Source organism: Centroberyx affinis, unplaced genomic scaffold (assembly GCF_046629955.1).
Source record: "Centroberyx affinis isolate AG114_WGS23_722 - 3 ecotype Tasmania unplaced genomic scaffold, CSIRO-AGI_Caff_v1 ptg001273l_1, whole genome shotgun sequence".
Taxonomy (NCBI): domain Eukaryota; kingdom Metazoa; phylum Chordata; class Actinopteri; order Beryciformes; family Berycidae; genus Centroberyx; species Centroberyx affinis.
In genome coordinates, this window is record NW_027279782.1 from 322,761 (window position 1) to 341,518 (window position 18,758).

Sequence of the window (18,758 nt, forward strand, 5' to 3'; positions counted from 1 at the left end):
ACCAGAAACTACAGAACTAAGACTGGAGACTGGTTTTCTCAGGGTGCAAAATCTGTTCATACAGCATAAACGGCAATCTCCTTACAGCATGAAGTCAGACAAAGCAAAGGCTGAGGCTTTTTGTGTCTTTCTTTTCTTTTGAATCTCTTTATTATTCACAATTCAATTGTCACAGTACAGAACATCATACAAACAAAAGATAAAAAAAACAATTGAATCAGTCATAATATATACATTCTCTTAAGTAATAAAGATGAAAAATAAGAAAAAATTATAGTATACAAACAATAATATTAAAACAAACAAAAGACAACATTGAGAACGGCCAAAAGAAAACAGCACTGGGGAGACAAAAACAAAACCTGTATAAGTCAATGAAGGACAGAGAACATAAAATAGGCATATGCAGTTCAAATTCATTAATCTTTAGGCTATTATACAAGTCTCTTAATAGCTTTGGTATTGACTGTCAAAAGGCTGAGGCTGTCAGATTCAGAATACAACATCGCACTACGCATGCGCAAGGGATCGGCAAACGTCGCAAACCTCCACACTAGTGTCGTAAACCCAAACTGTCACGTCTGCGCCTGTATCCTGGAGCCGAAGATGGCTGACAGCTGTCCCTCTTTAGCGGCGAAGAGATGCGACTCTACCGGCGTAACCCTGTCCAGTGTGAGCATGGAGACTATCTCGGCTCTGACGGAGCTGGAAGACCTGGAGAGAGTTTACCAGCAGCTCTGCGCAGGAGAGGTGAGTAACGTTAGCTCGTTAGTTTCGGTGAAAGTGCGGTTGTGTCGGTTTTACGCTCTCTGTCCGCACACGTAAACTTCTGACGTTGGTGGCGTGAGGGGGGCATAACGCCGAAATGTTTCATGTTGCTGTCCAGAGCTCAGTCAAAGGCCTTCACTTCGTCTGCAACACGGTCAAAATAAAGCACCATTTTGTTTTTTAAAGCTCGTAGAGGCAGATTAGCGTTAAATTTCCTTGGTGAGGCGGAAGTTCGGGGCAGAACCTGAGCTCCCAGGGTACAAAACAATAACAAAACCTTTCTAATACTGGCAGTATAGAGTTACACCCCTTTGTCAGAGTAGTCCTAGGTCGTCGGGTTATGGACTCTACAAAGGTTCAGAAGCGGTGAATGCTAGTCAAGTTAATAAAGCCTCCTACAGCTGGGTCAGCTGGCTGATCTCTACCCCCATCAGCTGGTCCCATCCCAGTTCAGTTTGACTGAGATCTGGTTCACTGTCATTCACTGTCATATTCGCTCATAGCTTGCAGCACAAGGTGTTGTCCTGCTAAAAAAGATATATTCGCAAATGATACGCTGCTGCCATGAGGTTTGCACTTTATTATGTTCAGATATTCTGCCCTTTATCAAGGGGCCCAACATGAGCCACCAAGACACCATCACCCCAACACCGCCAGCCTGAGATGTTCACATGTGGCTTTCATCTATACTGACTGAGAGAGACACATTGAGATTTTTGAAGGATAGGACTTGCTGATTGAAAAATATGTGTTCATCCAACTGCAGCTCAAAACATAATTCCATGCATCTTTTCAAACAATACATTTGTAAACAAACCATTTACTGCAAAAAAAAAAAAAATACTGTCTGAATTCATGTTTACTGTTGACCATCTCTCTTTGTATCAAGAGCTCAGTCAGCTCAGCCAAGAGCAATTTCAGAGTGGAAGAAAATGTCTCATATATCAAAATTTAAGCAAAGGCAGAAATGTGGTGACAGCGGCTCAAAAGGAGATGCCAAAGTCAAATTCCAGATTGGGCGTTAAAGGAAAGACTTCTGACTATGGGCCACATACTGTAGTGCAAACCGTGAAGAGTGATGGGCTCCATATGGTGGGTTAGCTGTGCGTAGTCCCATAAGCATCAATTAAAACAGGGAGTAAGTGATTGCTCAGAAAGCTATGACATTTTCAATTTATAGCTTTATTCTTGTTGTGCATGACATGTTTTGTTGTCTGTTCTTATGCAGAAAGAAGTGGAAGCTGAGCTGGACAAACTGGTGGGGCAGCAGGGGAGCATCCACACAAAGATGCTGGCACTGCAGAGGATGGGGTACGGTTTGAGCAGAGTACAGTTTCTACAACGGTTTGATGTTGGTGCATTGTGGAACAACCATGTGAACCAATATGACTTGCTATGTGTTTATTGTATTTTACAACATTAATACAGCTTATACATGGTTTATGCTACTTTCTGATGTGTTAAATTGTCGCGCCGTCCTAACTGACTGGGAAATGTAGTAAGTCGGGGAGTTTTGATGTGATATCAGGTAATTCCATGACAAAACTGTCTCAGATTTGAATACATCCTTACATCCGTCACTAGAGACATGCAGTAGCTCACAGAACACGTCAGAACCAGCAGATGAAACCCACATGCATGTTATTAATACTAAAAGATTTAGATTAAGATCATTTATTTGAAAGCACACCACACACACACACACACACACACACTACTTTCCCACATTGCATAATCATCAAGTGCTTAAGATTTCAGCTCCACCATCTATGATGTTTGAGCAAGGAATCTGTTATAATATGCAAAACCTGTCACTTTGCCCCTCAGGCCCAACCTGCAGCTGATTGGAGGAGACGCCAGTCAGCTGTCGGGCATGATCACCTTCACCTGCAGCCTGGCGGAGAATGTCAGCCGCAAAGTCCGACAGCTGGACCTGGCAAAGGTACACACACTCTTTACATCCGGGTGTCACATACATTAATTCTACAGAGTCAGGGATGCAGTGGAGGGGGAAACCCACCTAAACCTTTTTATTTACAAAATAGTGTTTACCCACCTTTTTGGGCATAAATGCTGATGACTCTATATACAGCATATTGTGTAGAATCAAACTGATGTTAGATGTATAAAGAAAGTGTCTTTTAACAAAGAACATAGATTAACACTTTTTTGAAAATGTAATTGGGAGCGCCCCGGTGGCTCACCGAGTAGAGCGTGTACCATGTCCTTCCTGCTGCAACCTAGGTTCGTATCCGGCCCGTGGTCATTTGCTGCATGTCCTCCCCTCTCTCTCTCCCATACCTTCCTGTCTCTCTCACACTGTCTCTGTCTAATACTGCCTAAAAAAACATATTTAAAAAAAGAAAATGTAATTGATTTTTGTGTATGTTGATGGTTGTTTGCCTTATGATGATCACTGACTTGGTGGTCACAATTTATCTACCTTTTTTTTTTTTTATTTACCACCACATCACTGTAGATAATACAGTCACACATGCTCTCTGACTCTGTGGGTTTATATATATATATATATATATATTCGTTTGTTTTGCAGACACGGCTATATAACGTCATCCAGCGTGCTGATGATATCCTTGATCTGAAGTTCTGCACCGACGGTGTGCAGACGGCTCTGAGAAATGAAGATTATGAACAGGCTGCTGCCCACATCCATCGATACCTCTCTCTGGACCAGTCGGTTATTGAGCTGAGCAGGCAGGGAGAAGAAAGTAAGAGGGCTATAGCTCAATGTGCACTACTGCAGTGCAGTGTGAAAAGTATTGGCCTCCTGTTTAATTTGAACATTTTTCACATTTGGTCAGATCATTTTTGGGAGGTGGCATTTTATAGAGGAAGCCTGAGAGAGAAAAATGACTCCAAAGTTTGGTGAACAAATTGGAAAATCACCAAACTTTTGTGTCTTTTTTTCTCAGACTCCATCTGTTAACTACTACAACCCACAAAACATCTTACCAAGTTGAACATGAAAAATTTGCAAAAAGGCAGAAAATCAGTTTCAGAAAAATAGTTTTCATGACACTGTAAGTAAGCAACATACAGCCACTACAGAAGAGAGATAACACCTTCACTTTGTATCTGCAGCCCCCTCACTAGAGACCATGATACTGATAATGCCTCTCTGTCTGCTCAGGCAGTGCGGTGGACGCCAGTCTGATGATGCTGCAAGAGGCAGAACAGAAACTAAAGGTCATTGTTGCTGAGAAACTGGATGAAGCTGTAGCAGCGGTTGACCTCGCGCAGGTGGAAAGGTTTTTCAAAATCTTCCCTCTGCTGGGCCTCCACCAGCAGGGCCTCGCCCGCTTTGGTCAATACCTCTGCAGCCAGGTCAGTATTACAGTGCATGGGACGCTCTGGAGTGTTGTAAAGGGCAGTGAGGCTGGTTCAGGCTGAGGAGGAGGAGGAGGAGGAGGATAGCTTCTGATCAGAGGTTTGCCAGTTTGAATTCCTGGACTGGTAGTACATTTTCTTCTGGAGTTAAATAGGTGACTGAAGAGTTGTAAAAAAGTTTCTCTCTCCTCTGCTGTATTTAATATCTTTCCTTGGCACTTTGCTCTTCCGTGATCATTCTGTGGTCACAGGACTGTTGTAAAGGCACAAAGGCCCTGATGTTGCACTCTTTATTGTTGGTTGCTTGTAATTTCTGTGATCTAGGGACTTAAGCTTATTCTGCTGTTGCACTCATTGTATGTCACTCTTGATAAGAGCGTCAGCTAAATGTCAAAAACAGTAAAATGCTGCCCCCCATAAGTCCATGTTCATCATATGCGGGCCCTCTTCTCCTTACAATTCTCTAAGGCGCAAAAGAGACGGCATTTTCACTTTACCTAATGTTAAATAATAGGCAGAAATAGTAATTGGTATATTATGTTTGATCACTTATTCTGATCTTATTAGTCACCTTTCTGTCTTTCTTGCTTTCACACAGCTAGCCTCTAAAGCTGAGGAGAACCTGCTGTTAGCGACAGGTGGAGACCTGGGAGAGAAGAGAGCGCCACTCATATTTGCTGACACTCTCACACTGTTACTAGAAGGTGAGATAATCGTCCTGATACAACGTATATGTGTCTCCATTTGTTGGTTTGGAGAGGAAACTAAATAACTTGTGTGTGTGTGTGTTTCCAGGCATTGCCCGTGTTGTTGAGACTCATCAACCTATAGTAGAAACATATTACGGTCCAGGCCATCTGTACACACTCATCACCCACCTGCAGCAGGAGTGTGACCGGCAGGCCCAGAAAATAGTCGATAAGTTCATCCAGCAGAGAGACTACCACAACAAGGTGTGTGTGTGGCGTCTGAAGCGCATGACACGATTCCTTTTAGTTCACATCTGTAGTCGCTGTAACCTTGAATCCCTCCTGTAGTTTCAGATCGTCCAGAACAGCATGATGAAGAGTGTGCCAGCTGAGAGGATAGAGCCCAGGTATTTATGTTTGTCTCAGCAACATCTTGCGTTCCCCAGTCGGTTTGGCTGCTTGCTGTCTTTCTTTATGTGTGTACTTTGTGTGAATAGGGAGTTGGACCCTGTGCTGATGGAAGTCACCCTGATGAACGCAAGATCCGAGCTCTACCTGCGCTTTTTGCGTCGTCGTATGATGGCCGATTTTGAAGTTGGGGACGCACAGAGCATCACACAAGGTAGCTGCATTAATGCATGATAATGCATATAAACTAAGACTCCCTTTGAGATGTAGGGTAAAAACAGTTTCTGTGTTTAAGAGTTTCTTTTTGACCGCACAGAGCATCAGCAGAACGTGGAGAAGCTCCTGAAACATTGCTTGCTGAGCCGGACCATGCAGGAGCTGATTGGCTACTACATTCCAATGGAGGAGTACTACATGAGGGAGACTGTCAACAAGGTAAATCACTCAATATTATATTTGCATGCAGAAATAATGCCAGTGAAACAAGCGTTAAACATTTAGAAAACCCAAAACAAAATTGTTTATTTTCCCATTAGATGCAATACATATTGACCAAAAAAGCAATTCAACTTTTAATTCATAAAGATAAAGTGTGTAGCGCTTTCTAGGGGCTCGGGTGGAGGGATGGGGTGAGGAGAATGCATGACTGGAGTGAGTGAAACTGCATTGACTTTAAAGACGCCACCAGTTAACACCAAAGTGCTGGTAGCACAGTGTAGTAACTAAAAGAATTGCTGAACAAAATATTTAATTAATGCGTTGACTTGGCCACTACAGTTAGAAAATCACCAAGTTCCTCGTATGTAGATGTACAGCCACCAGCCTCCATTTGATTGATGCTGACTTGAACCGTACTGCCTGGTGTACGACCGCACACTGTATTTCCCTTATACAAGGCTCTGGACAGTACATACCGTAATTCCCCTAAGCAGAGCGCATTGCAAAAAGCGTTAACACATGAATGAACAATGAACACACAGAGCCCGGCTCATATAGAATAAAATGAGCTTTTCTCCTCAGGCTGTTGCAATGGATACATATGAAAAGGGTCAGCTGACCTCCAGCATGGTGGACGACTGTTTCTACATTGTGAAGAAGTGCATCAGCAGAGCTTTGTCCAGCTCCAGCATCGACTGCCTGTGTGCCATGATCAACCACGCAAACTCAGCACTGGAGTCTGACTTCAGGTACTCACACACACATTTTCCAATTCACATTTGAAATACTCTTTACTTCCTTCGTTCACTATCCCCTCACCCCTCGCCCCGTCTCTCTTCATCTCCCAGAGAAGTGTTGTACAATAAGCTGCGGCAGGGTTTCCCTGCCACCACACTGCAGGACATCCAGCGCGGCGTGAGCAGCGCAGTCAGTCTGATGCAGAGCAGCTTGCAGCAGGGAAAGTTCAACACACTTGGCATTGAGAGTGCCGAACACGCCAAGGCTGCATTTCTGGTAAGAATCATGAATGGACACATGCGTTATCCTGCCAACATACACACACGCACATACCTTTGAGGCAATGGGGTACTATGGATCTGTCTGTGTCCAGGGCTGGATATTGTTAGGATTTTACCGATTCCGGTGCCATTTTCGATTCTTCTTATTGGTCCAATTATTTATCGATTCCCTTATCAATTCCTACTGTATACATTTTCAGGGGTAAAAGACTACATAGAGCTTTAATGGAGTTAACTTTGTTTTATTACTCAAGACAGACATTGCTGCAGAATTACTTTTCAAAACAGCTAAGGCACATTTGGCATAATGCCTTACTTTAGAGAACTATATACAAGAAGAATTGAAAAGAAATTCAAGTAGTTGGAGGTCAGTAATCCCTGCATTACATCACATGCAATATCTCATAAACTATTGGCCTGATTTTGAGTGAATGATGCCATTGAGATGACCAACATATTCTTTTTGGGAATTCACCAGAGAGGGTGAAGAGGGTTGGAAGAGTTGAAGGGTTTTGCAGAAGCTGTTTTTTTTAAGGGGGATGTATGTTAGACAATGTGATGTCACATTGAGATATTTCCAGCAGCTATAATTAATAGGAGAACATTTTTCTAGTGCTGTATCCAATATGCCCACCCAGTGTTTGAGGCAGTCAAATTTTGTAAGGTGCAAAGGTATAGTATCAAAAATATTAGAGCAGGTTTTGTTGAAAAGATTAAAATCTGAGTTTATAATGTGGGAGAGAGCTGGGATAAACCGGTTAGAGGTAGGAGGAGGCAGTTCAATATTGAAAGTCGTGGCTTTATTGTCACCCAAGTCCATACGTTCAACATTGTGCATCTTAAATTGATGTGAGAACACCCAGTCAAGAGTGGGCCACAACACAGACTGATTAAGATGAAAAGATTCATAAACTCAGAAGAAAGTATGTTTGTGGGGCAGCACAGATAAATATTAAAATCTCCAAGTATTAACACTCTGTCATACTTAAGCAAAATAACTGACAGGAGAATTCTTGAATCAAATTACCTTTCAGCTTGGGAGGCCTATAAACAAAACACACTTTACCAATTACCAATGGAGATAAGAAATTTAAAACAAGGTTTGTGTATGACAAATCCCCCACCTCTACCAGAGAGGCGGGAGAGGTGAAAATGAGAGAAATCAGGAGGAGTCGCCTCAGTCAAGTCCCCATGCCCCAGCCAATATTCTGCCAAAAAGTCCAAACGATTAGCAGTGATAAAATCAAGGCAGATAAAAGACTTATTAGAGAGAGAGATGTCAAATTGAATAAATCAATATTTAAAGGCATTGGGTCAGGGGCAGAGCAGTGTTGTAGTGGGTGTAGGTGTGTTTCCAAGAACAAGGTTGAGAAATGTGTCATTAGGGCTGGGGATGAGGGAGGGGAGTGGACACTTACTGATTGTCAGTCCTTCATTAAAACCTCAAAGTTCCCAGCAAGGAACATAAGTATCCCTGTAATTTGGATGCAGACCAACCCGCTGGTCTGCATCCTTCCTTAACTAAAGCAAGTCAAAGTATTCAATAAAAACCCAGACCCGCAGCGGTGATGAGTTTTTTCAGTCAGCTGTTGAATGCAACATATATTTGAATAGAAGACAAAACATTCACACTGTTCTTCTCTCCATCTCAGGTGACTCTGAATAATGTTGAGGTGTGTAGTGAGAACATTACAACTCTAAAGAGGAACCTGGAGGTAAGTTATACATCAGCGCTTCTCTTCTTCTATTCCTCATGTCGTTTATAGTTTGTCTCACAGCTTGGCAACTTGGTCCTTTTTTCACAGAACGATTGCTCCAAGTTGTTCACGCAGGGGGCCGGCTCTGGCGAACAGGCCAAGATTGACAGCTGTTTGTCAGACCTTGTCAACACATCCAGCAAGTTCAAGGATCTCTTACAGGTTGGAAGTTCACACACATAGACCAGTTGTGCACACGCTCCCCTCTCTTGCTTCATTCAGGTGCCGCTCGGTGGGAAAAAGTCTGTGTGATTGTGTTTTCAAACACATTTCTAAAACATGTCATTAGGGTTAGCGTTACAGACCAAAGCCTGCAACAGAGGAAAACCTTTATTTATTTAACCAGGCAAGTTATTGGCTGGTAACAAGCACAATCAAGCTTTAATAAGATGCTTAATATTTTTGCTAGATTTGAAAATTTCAATTTAAGGTGGCAGTTATTCACATCATTAGTGTCTGTCTTCGTTTTCATAGGGGGAGGATATAAACCTCTTTCCACAGCCTTAGTTTTCTATAGCAAGCTATTGCAAGGCACTTAACCATAACTACTGTACTCAGTGGCTGACAGTAGAAGACTGTAGAAAACTGAGATACTAGCTCTAAGATTGAAAACCTCCAGTGAGAAAAAAGTAAACTCCTGAACTGTGTACACAAAGTCCAAGGCAATCTAAATCCAGTAAGGAAGAAAGAGACTAAAATCTTGAAATTTAAAAAGTCTTTATTGTCTTGGCTTAGAGCCAACGTGTTTCGATCATATAAGGTCTTTATCAGGGCAAGAAAAAAGTAGAAGACTGTGGTTTGGTATTTGGCATTGGTACTGTAAGGTACTGTAAGTGTCCGCTGCAGGGCAAATGCTGCATGAACTGTTACGTTCAGTGATGTGATTTTGTTTCACAGGAGGGTCTGACTGAGCTGAATACCACAGCCATAAAGCCTCAGGTGAAACCCTGGATCAGCAGCTTCCTGTCCATCTCCCACAACATAGAGGAGGTAATGATCTCTAAATCACACAAATACAATCTGAGGTTACAAAGCGTATGAGTATAACTGGCGGTGTTGTTTACAGGAGGAGTTTAATGAGTATGAAGCCAATGATCCCTGGGTGCAGCAGCTCATTGTTAACTTGGAGCAACTCATGGCAGAGTTCAAGGTATCTATCTATCTAATTAATAATAATGGTTGCAGCATTGTTCAAAATATGACTGATGTCACTCAAGTTTGTATCAGCTGAATATATTTACTCTTTTCTGTCGTCTCTCTCGCTCCCCGTCTTGTTCCCCCGTCAGATGGCCCTCTCTCCAGTTATCTACGACACACTGACCAGTCTGATGACCAGCTTGGTGTCCATCGAAATGGAGAAGACGGTCCTGAAGTGCTCATTCAGCAGGGTGAGGCGCCAGGCTTGGCCACAAGGTGGCACCAAGCACGTTGTGCATCACTTACATCACTGACATACATGTGATGAAAAGGCCGCCCTAAGCAATGATTTATTAATGAGTCCAGAAAAGGGTGTTTCCTTTTGACAGGATGGCATCTACCCATTTCAAGCAGTGCGTCTGGTGAAATGATGAACCAGTATTCATAGTATTCCCATGATGTCAAATGCATTTCTTACCAATGTCGCTTTACAATACACATAGCTCATTGGCTTTGTTTGTAATTTGACTGTAATCACGTGTTAATTTATTACAAAATCGTTATTTTCCTACCAAGATGGCCTTGTAGTGATGTAACAGAATACTATGAATACCCCTAAAACATACATATCCATTTAGCAACATATACACTTTCTACTCCAAGAAAATATTGCTGAACAAAATGTATTCAGTCTGTTTTTCAGTCTGTGATGTTTGCTTCACCATGCTGCTGATTTTCTCCTAGCTGGGAGGGCTGCAGTTCGACAAAGAGCTGCGCTCCCTGGTGGCTTACCTCACCACTGTGACCACCTGGACCATCAGGGATAAGTTTGCTCGCCTCACACAGATGGCCACCATCCTCAACTTGGAGCGGGTAATCTACATTGTAGATTCTTCAGCGCACATACACAGAGCACATATATAATTGCAGGTTTTATTTTTGACATATGCTCACTAGTACCCATTTGTGTGTATGTAGGTAACAGAGATCCTGGATTACTGGGGCCCAAACTCCGGCCCGCTGACATGGCGGCTGACCCCAGCAGAGGTGCGTCAGGTTCTGGCTCTGCGCATCGACTTCCGAAGTGAAGATATCAAGAGGCTGCGGCTCTAACTCATGAACTAGTGTGCTGATCGTCAGTGATTGGACTGTAGCACCCACCTTGTGATGCATTTCACTAAAGAGGAGCTCTGCAAAATCCAGGTTTAATCCATGTTTCTGTAAATGGATGTGGGTAGGGCGTGGGCAAATGGCTAGGGATTTCTTTTCGTCGGAAACTGTCTCATTGCTCACCCAGGAGATTTCAGTTGGGTTTCTGCCTTCTGCTCCACACTCCATGCTTCTGTACTCTGCTGATGTCAGCCTGTATTAGAGTTATAGCTGAGCTTTTAGGGGCAGACTAATACTCTGAGATTGGGTAGTGGTTATGCAGCAGTGATGGTGAACACTTTGAGGTGAATTATCTGTAAAATATGAGGATATTCTCTGAAATGTGTAATTCTGTAATTATGTCATACTGGGAATTCCAACCTTTTAACCTGTAACTGGCTCTGAAATGAGGGCACACTGGGACCGGGGAGCTCTGTGGCTGTCAGTGAAACAGAGCAGTAATGAACATCATATCCATTAAACTGACAGAAGCAGGTCAGACAGCTGATCCAGCCTAGTCATTCAATATATGAATAGCTCCTTGTCTGTGATGATGGAACACTTTTAACCTAATAAATTGAGAGCCGCTGTACAATGCTTTTGATCCCTGCCATCCGCCACATTTCACGAAGTGCTGCCCTATTGCCATGCAAGACCTGTTCCCAATCTTTTATATACTGCACATATTTGTGACACTAAATACAAAGCTGTATTCACCGGGCAATGGAGCATTAAAAGAGGGCCATTCTCATAACGTTCAGCCTAATTTCCTGGTCTAACCTTAATTCTGTGCCTGCACCTGAATGGACTGAGGCTGGTCAGTGTGTCAAGAGTTTGCTGAGAGAACAGCGATGTAATCGTACAGTATTTATTCAGACTCAAATAGAAACACAGCATCGATGCAGGAATAGTTAGGAAAAGTGTGGCTTTAATGTAAACACAACATTCGATTGGCTCAGCACAAACATTCCACATGAGAGCAACCAATAAACTACAGAATAGGATGGGGTGCAGCACAAAAACATTCACAGTAAAAAAAAATCTGGTATAATCATAATATATATATACAGTACGGTGTTTTTTAAGGTGAAAATGGAGATAGGATATGAGGAATGATATGTGATAGGTAAAGAGTATACAGGAATGGGAAGATGAATTTTCAGGTGCACAGGTGAATAAATGGAGAGCTGTACTTTTTTCTCTGTGAAAAGAGAAACGTGACAGATGGGGATAATGGTTCCCTGTTTACTTATCAGGGGAAAAGGGGGGTTAACCCGAGCTCCCCAAACAGAGGTTGCCTCAAATGATATCTTTCTCCTCGTGCAGTCTTCTATTTCTAAACAGACTCACATAGAAGGGTAAAGCACCACACAGAGAACAAGATGTCATTAGAGAGCTGCTTTCTACCCTCTGAAATGTAGACAGGTATTGGTATATACCCCAGTTTGACATGATAGGAAATAAATATGTGGCACGGGATTTTAGGAGGTAGGAGGAAGCATGTAGGGCATGAGGCTTAAATAAATAAATCATTCGATGATAATAAAATGTTGTATCTGTTACTTAAATGATATTAGTTGATAGTATGAACATGAGCTATGATTTCTGATCCTAATCCCCTATCTGTCATTCTCAGATGGTTGGCACTGATATGACATTTTCCAGATATCATTGGCTGATGCGCATGTCATCACACTACAGGAGGCCAATGGCGACGGACAGCCGCTCTAAGAGCGCCGTCCTCTCTTCCATTATGTGTTACAGTGAAAGAGAAAGAGGAGTGGAACAGACCTGCAGGCTACTCATATGGAGCAGTCATGTGTGGGTCCAAAGGAGAGGGGAGCTTTGTCCCTCTGGAAGTTAAATAGCCTCCTTCATCCCAACCATGACCCTCAGCCACTAGTACAGCACCTCCCCAACATCATCATCATCATCATCATCACCAACATAAATAGAGCAGCTCTGCAAACAGAGCACCAGTGGTTATATTCAGTAAAGATACATGTCTAAAGTCTTGCAGATAGAAATGTCATGTAAAGAATGGGACAATATTCACTATATTGTGGTAAAAATAGGACATTGCACACTCCTTGCATTGCATTTCTAGGTTGAGCTTTGCAAAACAAGGCGCCGGCTGAATAATACCCCTGGTGCTGCCGTTTTTCTGACCTTCCCAGTTGTTGACACGATCAACAACAAAACATGAAACATTCAGTTCAAAACACATTTTATAAGACAAAACTGGGGTTGTATACTGAAATCAAAATAGGAGGAAGGGAACAAATCATGGCAATAATCCAGTGTGGTGTCTGACGGCAGCTCTTTGGGTCCGTTTGGACGTGTAGATTTACATATTTAATGCGTTTTAGTATCATCAAAATTATCATTATTAACACCTCATACTCTCCATGGCAACCTCTGTGCTTGGCCAGGCCTCAGTATAAGCCACACCCTCTAAGGTTGTTTGCAATAATGATGTCAGTGACAGCGTCGAACACTACCTGGATGTTTCCTGTGTCTGTGGCACAGGTCAGGTGACAGTAGATCTCCTTATTGGGAGAGCGGTTCTTACTCTCAAACTGAACCTGGATATACGCAGTAGCATCGTCGTAAGTATTAGCACCTGGAGACAGAGGGGGGGAAGAGGGAAGCGTGAGAAACTGACATCTGTCTCTTTGTACGTAAGGGTGCTCTGCTTTAAGAAGAGAGGCGTGAACTCACCTGTGTATTCGGGAAAACAGATACTCAGCGGAGACTTCTTGATCTTCTCAGCGAACAGATCCTTCTTGTTAAGGAAAAGGATGATGGAGGTGTCGATGAAAAACTTGTTGTTGCAGATAGAGTCGAAGAGCATGAGCGACTCATGCATGCGGTTCTGCAGAAAAAAAGAATAAATATAACAATGAGATTGGTGTTAGCCTGAGCTAGAAAGGCCAGTGTGTGTAGGGTTAGACCGATATCACCTGGTCAATATATGGGGTCGATATTGGCCTTTTATTAAAAACTGGATATCAGTGTTATCCACCTCCGATATGAAGGATGTGGTGCAGTTTGTTTTGTGTTACATATTGTATAATTAATCAACACTACAGTGGTCGTCAATGGGAACCCCTTGACCTGAATTGAGTCTAATGAGACGTTTGTTTGTTTTCTACACAATTATGCTTTAATACAGTATGTTTCATTAGTAGTATTAGTAATAGAAGTAGTAGTATATTACTATCCTGGGTTTCAGTGGAGAGAAACTACTTGCAATTCCTTGGAATTTTTGGGCATGAAATACTGAATATCGGCACAAAATATTAATTAGCAGCAACTTCAGTCTAAAAATATCAGTACCAGCCTTCAAGAAGCCACACCAGTCGAAACCCAGCATGAAGTCCGCACAAGAGGGATTCAGATTGTGTTTGAGTTCCACTTACGGTTGTTTCATCTTCATGGAGCACCTGGTCATAGCCACTCAGAGCAACACAGAAGATAATGGCTGTCACATCTTCAAAGCAGTGGATCCACTTCTTCCTCTCTGACCTCTGACCTCCCACATCAAACAGCCTGAAAAAGAGCAAGAAATCAATCTAGGTGGAGACCTATAACCCCTGAACGTAACCCTAACCCTTCAATCTCAGACAAAACGCATGATGAATAAAGACCAATTTGACGTGAGCTACAAAGCTGCAACAAATGCACGCATGGTACCTGAAATGTAGGTTCTTGAAGGTGAAGTGGGTTTCGACAATACCGGTGGTCTTCACTCGGGTTCTCAGGATGTCCTGTTCTGTGGGCTGGTAGTCTGCCGCCCCGATCCGGTCTAGACTGTCAAGATAGCTGATGACGCGGGGAAGAAGATGGAGAAGAATGAGGATCAGGAGACTTTTTGTGGTTTTGTACGCATGTGCTGTATGTTACACATGTCAGACTTCTCATACTGCCCTGGTATGCTACTCACTACTGGGCGGAGTCGTTGAGCTGGTATTCCCGGGCGCGGTTGAAGCACTCCTGGGTCCCAGCGTCAGCCCACACACGCTTCATAGCGGTCAGGAGCTCTGCGGAGTACGGCTCTGTGTCCTCCATACGGCTCACCACATCACAGACCAGCTTAGCATCCGCCTGGACACACACACACAAATTTCACAACGTCAGGAAACGAGGAAACTAAATGAACGTTTGAATTCTTTGGCACTATCACATTTCACACCTTGAGCTTCAAGGATGTAAAAATGAAGTCTCATTTTCTAAGCAGTTTGAATGTATTTGTTCTATAGGGGAACGCTTGGGGAAACAGTCCTCAGTAGAAAAACTAAACTAACTTTTCTATCCTTGTCTCCGAACTCAATCCCCAGAGAGTCCATGGCTCGGAGGATGGCTGCCAAGCTCTGGATGGTGTTGCTGTAGACCACAGGCTTATACTGCTTCACGTCATCCCCAGAAAAGCCATCTTCATGGATAATCCTGCATGCGCAGACAGATATTAGCAGAGACACACAGGCATGGGCTAAACACAAAAAAGTCACACATTCCCATATGCTCATGCAAACGCACACACACACACACACAATTATGTTTATGCCTCAGAGGAAAAAGATTCCTCTGTTCTGGCAGATTCTTTAAGGTTTTTTTGTGAGTGTGTGTGTTTTTGTGTGTGTACTCTAGTGTTTTTAGTGTTTTCCAGGTGACTCCTGCTGTTTAGGACCCTCCACAACACACACGGTTTGGTGTCCCCTCTCACTTCCTCGCAGCCTCACTAGGAAACTCTTTCATTTGATTCTGACCCAAATACATATTTCTGTCTATTACCTCTTAATAATAAATGGACAAAAAAAAATGACATTCTCGATTTATGATTTGTAATTAGACTGTAGGGCGGCAATTAAGCCATTCTTAATGAATGTGATGTGCAGTGCATTGGAATCACTCTCAGATTAATAATCCATTACACTGCATAAGACTCTACTGTTCCCTAATACATTTACTGCAATACAGTAGAACTCCTTCTAATGTTGTATGTTGTCAGTAGAGAATCCATAAGCACATGAAAACACACACACACACACACACACATAGGCTCTGTGGTGTAGTGATAATGAAGAAGGTTGAAGTAATGATATGTGACCCCACCCCCCCACCCCCATTATAGACTGAATGTACAAAATATTAGGGATATCCTCCTTATATTGAGGTACAGCTCATTTTGCACAATCCACATCTCAATTGCCAAAAGCTTAAATTGTCTTAAAGCTTGAAAATCCTTCTCTAACCCATTTCTTTATCTACATCTCCTCCTTTGTGATTGGTATAGATTTAATAAGGGAAATCAATAAGGGATGATGGCTTTTACCTGGACTCACCTCATGCACTTCATGATAAGAGTAATTGTACCAGAATATGTTGTACATTCAGTGTGTGTAAAAATGCTGGTGATTAGGATGATAGGTGGATAGACTCTATAAGCCAAGGACAGGAATTTAAATAGAAAAGGTAACTAACTAATCAACTAGTCTAAAACCAAAAAGGTAAAAAAAAAAAAAAAAAAAAAAAAAGACATAACTGACATTTCTGCAACCCTTACTTACTAGTTACCTCCGCCAAGGAGGTTATGTTTTCGGTGCCGTTTGTCTGTCTGTCTGTCTGTCTGTTAGCAGGATTACGGAAAAACTACAGGCCCGATTTTCATGAAACTTCGTGGAAGGGTGTAGCATGGGCCAAGGAAGAACCAATTACATTTTGGAGCGACTCACGAACAAGCCATAATAGCACGAACCTTGGCGGAGGTCTGCGCTCTCCGAGTTGATTAGTACTACATCACCCAGCAACTGAAGTTATTTAATTCCTATAATATGGCTAAAGACAGAGGTGAGTAGACTCCATTCACCTGACTTTGTAGGCCACATCCTCTCCATTATGAGGCTTAACTCTCTCACCATTTTGAAAATGCAATGATGCATTTTCAGTTGCTTGTGAAAAGTTCTATTTCAGGCATTCATTCATTCATTCATCTCTCTCTCTCTCTCTCTCTCTCTCTCTCTCTCTCTCTCTCTCTCATACACACACACTTTATGGTGAGCAGTAACAATATGAATGTCCAGGTTTCGTTTCTTTCTCATCCTGATTCTTACATCATATAACAACAGCCGCCATAAGGATTTCACCAATCCTGGGTCAAACAATAATCACAAAAATATATTTAAAAAAAAATCTGAACCGTTGTATTAACCTGCACAGCACATCCTGAGATGAGTGGCAAATCACAGCAGAGCAAACTAAATTTACACCCCCAATACTTCGCGGTGATTGCCTAAACTTTATGGCACTCAATGTATTTCCCCGTGTAGTAAAACCCATCCATCTGGCACTTGCATACGCTGAAACAAACCACGAAAAGTGTTTGTAAATACTATTTGGCCCGTGCGTCGAGTTGACGGCAAAGCACTGAGTGCTGCTTATGGGCAACCAGAGAATCTAGGAAGAGTAATGAAGTGGAGGGAGGAAAGGAAGCAGGGCGGGAAGGAGGGAGGGAGCAATGCAATGCAGGATGTGTTGAGCTGTATGGAGGCAGCGAGCAGAGGAAACACTGACACCACAAAGAATATGAGATGTTTCAGAGGATGCCTCGTATTAATAAAATATACAATGGACTATGCCTTTTTTTCCGGATTGAAACATCTAGAAACTTAACTAAGAGGTTTAGAAAAAAAAAAAAAACATAACAGTGATTTAGAATATGAAAGAGTGATTTAGATTAGAAAGGGGAAGGTTTAGATGCGGTTTTAGATGCCATATTTCTGCGTAAATCCGCTTTATAGGCAAAGTACTCTCAGCGATATCAGGCACTTAAAGCCATTAAGATTAAAGCAGAGGTATTCGCTAATGGAGATGTAGTGACCTCACTATAATTCACACACACACACACACACACACACACACACACACACACGCACACACACACACACACATTCACGAACAACACCCACGTATTCCCTCTCGCACTGTCTATATGTACGTAAAAACCCTGTAACTCGATTTCAGCACCCTCGCAGTGAACAGCACCCTGAGGCGCACCAGCGGCCTTCACAGCCTCTCTCTCGGTCTGCAGGAGGTGCTCGAGACACCGGCAGACCTCCGGGGCTACGGCCTCTCGAAACATGGCGGCTCAGCCTTATAGTACAGACAGGGGAGGCGCAATCTCAGGCCTCACCTCGACAGTGACGAAGACGCTTGAATAAGAAAAGGCAAAAAGACACTTACTTCATCTGTTTGACGATTGTGCTCTTGCCGGATTCTCCCCCTCCTGTAAAGAAGGGAGCAGAGTGAGAGTCGGCAGTGTTTCGGTAAATCAGTACCACGGAGAGCACCTCCGCCCCACTGCTACAGGAGGCGAGCCGTGCGAAGGCGCAGCCCTGCGACTAGAGGCTCTTACCGAGCAGCAGTAGTTTGACGTCCTTGGCAGCGGTGATCCCATCCTCTTTCAGGTTTTTCTCGATGGCCTTGCTCCGGTCCAGAGCCGCGCGCTCCTCGGCGCTGAGTGTACATCCCATGTTTCCAGGCGAATGAACAATCCCTTCTTCTCTAGTCCGCCCTGTCCCTCGCCGACTCAATCAGTGCGTATCTCTCACTCTCTCTTCGGCACTGTCCGCTACAGCATTAGGCCCGGATTGAGGGCAAAGAGAGCCGGGATCCGAAAAGGTCTTTTCTCCGTGACTCTGTGGTGTCTCGCTCCGTCCCTCTCGGAGAGGGGGTGGGGTCGTTGTGCTCGAGCCTGCGGGGCTGGGGGGGTCTCTACAGGGCGGCGCTGATGACAGCAAGCGCGAGCGATTTCATCGTTCAATCTTTTCACAATGGCAGGGGCGCGAGAGGAGGGGACAGGGCTGCGCGAGACTCACCTAACGCAGACAATCTCGCTTACGTCAGAGCAGCCGAGGCAAGAGCTTTAATCACGTCCTATGAAAGATTATTCAAATGAAAGGGCCGTTTAAAAGGCAAATGTTGCTCTCGTGGCATTAGTGAACAATTTACTGTTGTTAAGAAATTAAAAAATAGCACCATACGAC

At 43.2% G+C, this 18,758-nt stretch overlaps 2 protein-coding genes across 5 annotated transcripts; one reads left to right on the forward strand and one right to left on the reverse strand.

Moving 5' to 3' along the window:
* Nucleotides 1-599: 599 nt before the first annotated feature.
* cog4 (component of oligomeric golgi complex 4) lies at nucleotides 600-12,789 on the forward strand. Of its 2 annotated transcripts, XM_071525208.1 has the most exons (19): nucleotides 600-750; nucleotides 1,997-2,079; nucleotides 2,596-2,710; nucleotides 3,323-3,497; nucleotides 3,920-4,113; nucleotides 4,715-4,820; nucleotides 4,912-5,069; nucleotides 5,154-5,212; nucleotides 5,303-5,427; nucleotides 5,530-5,648; nucleotides 6,234-6,400; nucleotides 6,500-6,665; nucleotides 8,323-8,385; nucleotides 8,476-8,589; nucleotides 9,325-9,417; nucleotides 9,494-9,577; nucleotides 9,714-9,815; nucleotides 10,309-10,437; nucleotides 10,543-12,789. In XM_071525208.1, exons 1-19 carry the CDS (start codon nucleotides 607-609, stop codon nucleotides 10,675-10,677), a joined length of 2,331 nt encoding a protein of 776 aa, XP_071381309.1. In that variant the 5' UTR covers nucleotides 600-606; the 3' UTR covers nucleotides 10,678-12,789. The 2 variants fall into 2 exon arrangements, with proteins under 2 accessions (XP_071381309.1, XP_071381310.1); XM_071525209.1 differs by lacking the exon at nucleotides 8,323-8,385.
* A 129-nt stretch (nucleotides 12,790-12,918) lies between these two features.
* On the reverse strand, nucleotides 12,919-18,245 carry gnao1b (guanine nucleotide binding protein (G protein), alpha activating activity polypeptide O, b). 3 transcript variants are annotated; one of them, XM_071525210.1, is made up of 8 exons: nucleotides 18,128-18,245; nucleotides 17,956-17,998; nucleotides 15,021-15,162; nucleotides 14,660-14,820; nucleotides 14,410-14,538; nucleotides 14,136-14,265; nucleotides 13,435-13,588; nucleotides 12,919-13,336 (listed from the first exon to the last, which is right to left on the reverse strand). In XM_071525210.1, the coding sequence occupies exons 1-8, from the start codon at nucleotides 18,243-18,245 to the stop codon at nucleotides 13,149-13,151; spliced, it is 1,065 nt and encodes a 354-aa protein (XP_071381311.1). In that variant the 3' UTR covers nucleotides 12,919-13,148. The 3 variants fall into 3 exon arrangements, with proteins under 3 accessions (XP_071381311.1, XP_071381313.1, XP_071381312.1); XM_071525212.1 differs by having other exon boundaries at nucleotides 14,660-14,769; nucleotides 14,982-15,162; XM_071525211.1 differs by having other exon boundaries at nucleotides 14,660-14,778; nucleotides 14,982-15,162.
* Nucleotides 18,246-18,758: the final 513 nt, after the last annotated feature.